Source organism: Suricata suricatta, chromosome 15 (genome assembly GCF_006229205.1).
Source record: "Suricata suricatta isolate VVHF042 chromosome 15, meerkat_22Aug2017_6uvM2_HiC, whole genome shotgun sequence".
NCBI classification, from domain to species: Eukaryota; Metazoa; Chordata; class Mammalia; order Carnivora; family Herpestidae; genus Suricata; species Suricata suricatta.
In genome coordinates, this window is record NC_043714.1 from 76,947,564 (window position 1) to 76,948,809 (window position 1,246).

The window sequence follows — 1,246 nt, forward strand, 5'->3', positions numbered from 1 at the left end:
AGCCTTGTAGGGACAGCCCTAAACACCCTCCTCATACTGAGAGAAAAGGAAAGCCCAGAGAGATCACGTCACTTCCTAGATGTCACACAGCAAATAAGGATACACAAACGCGGACGATTCTTCAGGCAAGAGGGGAAAGACCGCCAGCCCCTGGGCGCAGCCAAGCCCCTTCCCCAGGAGCACATCCCCCTTTCCACCCACCCCCCAAAACCCTCCACCACAAGACCGCAGGGCGGCTAAGGCTGCTGGCTTCCCGCCTGCTGGTCCTGCAGGCCCAGGGCAAGAGTGCTGACTTCTTTGTGCCTCAGTTTCCCACCCACAGCCGGGCGACTTCAGGGGACATGACTCAGCAGGTGCAGCTGCCGTCCTGGCTTCGGGGCGCGGACGGAGCTGCCTGGGACACGGGCCGCTCAGGGCCTCGCACGTGTCTCCGAGGGTAGGACCAGAGTCCCTCACCTGTGGCGTTGCGGGGACACCGGACTGCAGCCACCTCTCCTGCTGGAGTCTCCTTCCAGATCACAGTGCCAAAGTTGTCCTCGTCACAGATCTCGTGGGGCTCTGCCAGGGGCCGAGGTGGTGGGTGCGGGAGGGTGTGGGGTGGGGGACCGTGAGCGGGCAGCAGCCTCGGGACGGCCACGACACCCCCGGAACATGCGCCGTCCCGAGGCTGTCCCGGCGAAGCGAAGCCCACCCCGCTGCCCAGGGCCCCCCAGAGCCCCGCCGCGGCAGGAGGACCCTCACCAGGGCACCGCTGGGCGCTGCACTGCCGGTACTCGTCCTGAGGGCCCTGGCAGGCGGCCCCCCCGAAGAACGGACCAGAGCAGAGGCGTTCCCGTCGCTGCGTGCCTCCCCCACAGGTCACGCTGCAGCCGCCCCACGACGCCCAGGCCTGCCACTTCCCATCCACTGCAGGCCACAGCCAGGCGCGGGGCACGCAGATGGCCACAAGGTCCAGCAGCCACAGGGGACCAGGGTGCGGCAGCAGGAAGCCACGAAGAGAAAGGAATTGAGACCACGGGAGTAGACCCAGAACCCAGCTTGGCCCAGAGCAAGACCAGTGCCTCCCGGGCATCACAAACCTTGTGTCCCCTGGGCCCCCAGGGCCCCGTGGCTCACGCCCGTCAGCCCCCGGACTCCCACACCTCCCGGGGCCCACGCCGGTCAGGCCTCCCGGCCCCCACCCGCCCCCAGGCCCCGCGGCAGGGCCCTGACCTGGGCACTGCTGCAGGAAGCAGTCTCGAGTCTC

The 1,246-nt window shown here is 67.9% G+C and overlaps 1 protein-coding gene across 1 annotated transcript in view; it reads left to right on the forward strand.

The window, feature by feature from the left end:
- The window catches only part of ADGRB1 (adhesion G protein-coupled receptor B1), a gene marked incomplete at its 5' end in the record, with an annotated part of 54,406 nt that overhangs the window by 12,131 nt on the left and 41,029 nt on the right, over positions 1 to 1,246 (forward strand). Inside the window, 3 exons of the mRNA XM_029923337.1 lie at positions 516 to 769; positions 858 to 973; positions 1,102 to 1,160. Of these exons, the coding sequence (XP_029779197.1) occupies positions 516 to 769; positions 858 to 973; positions 1,102 to 1,160 (429 nt within the window). The remainder of the gene's footprint in view (positions 1 to 515; positions 770 to 857; positions 974 to 1,101; positions 1,161 to 1,246) is intronic.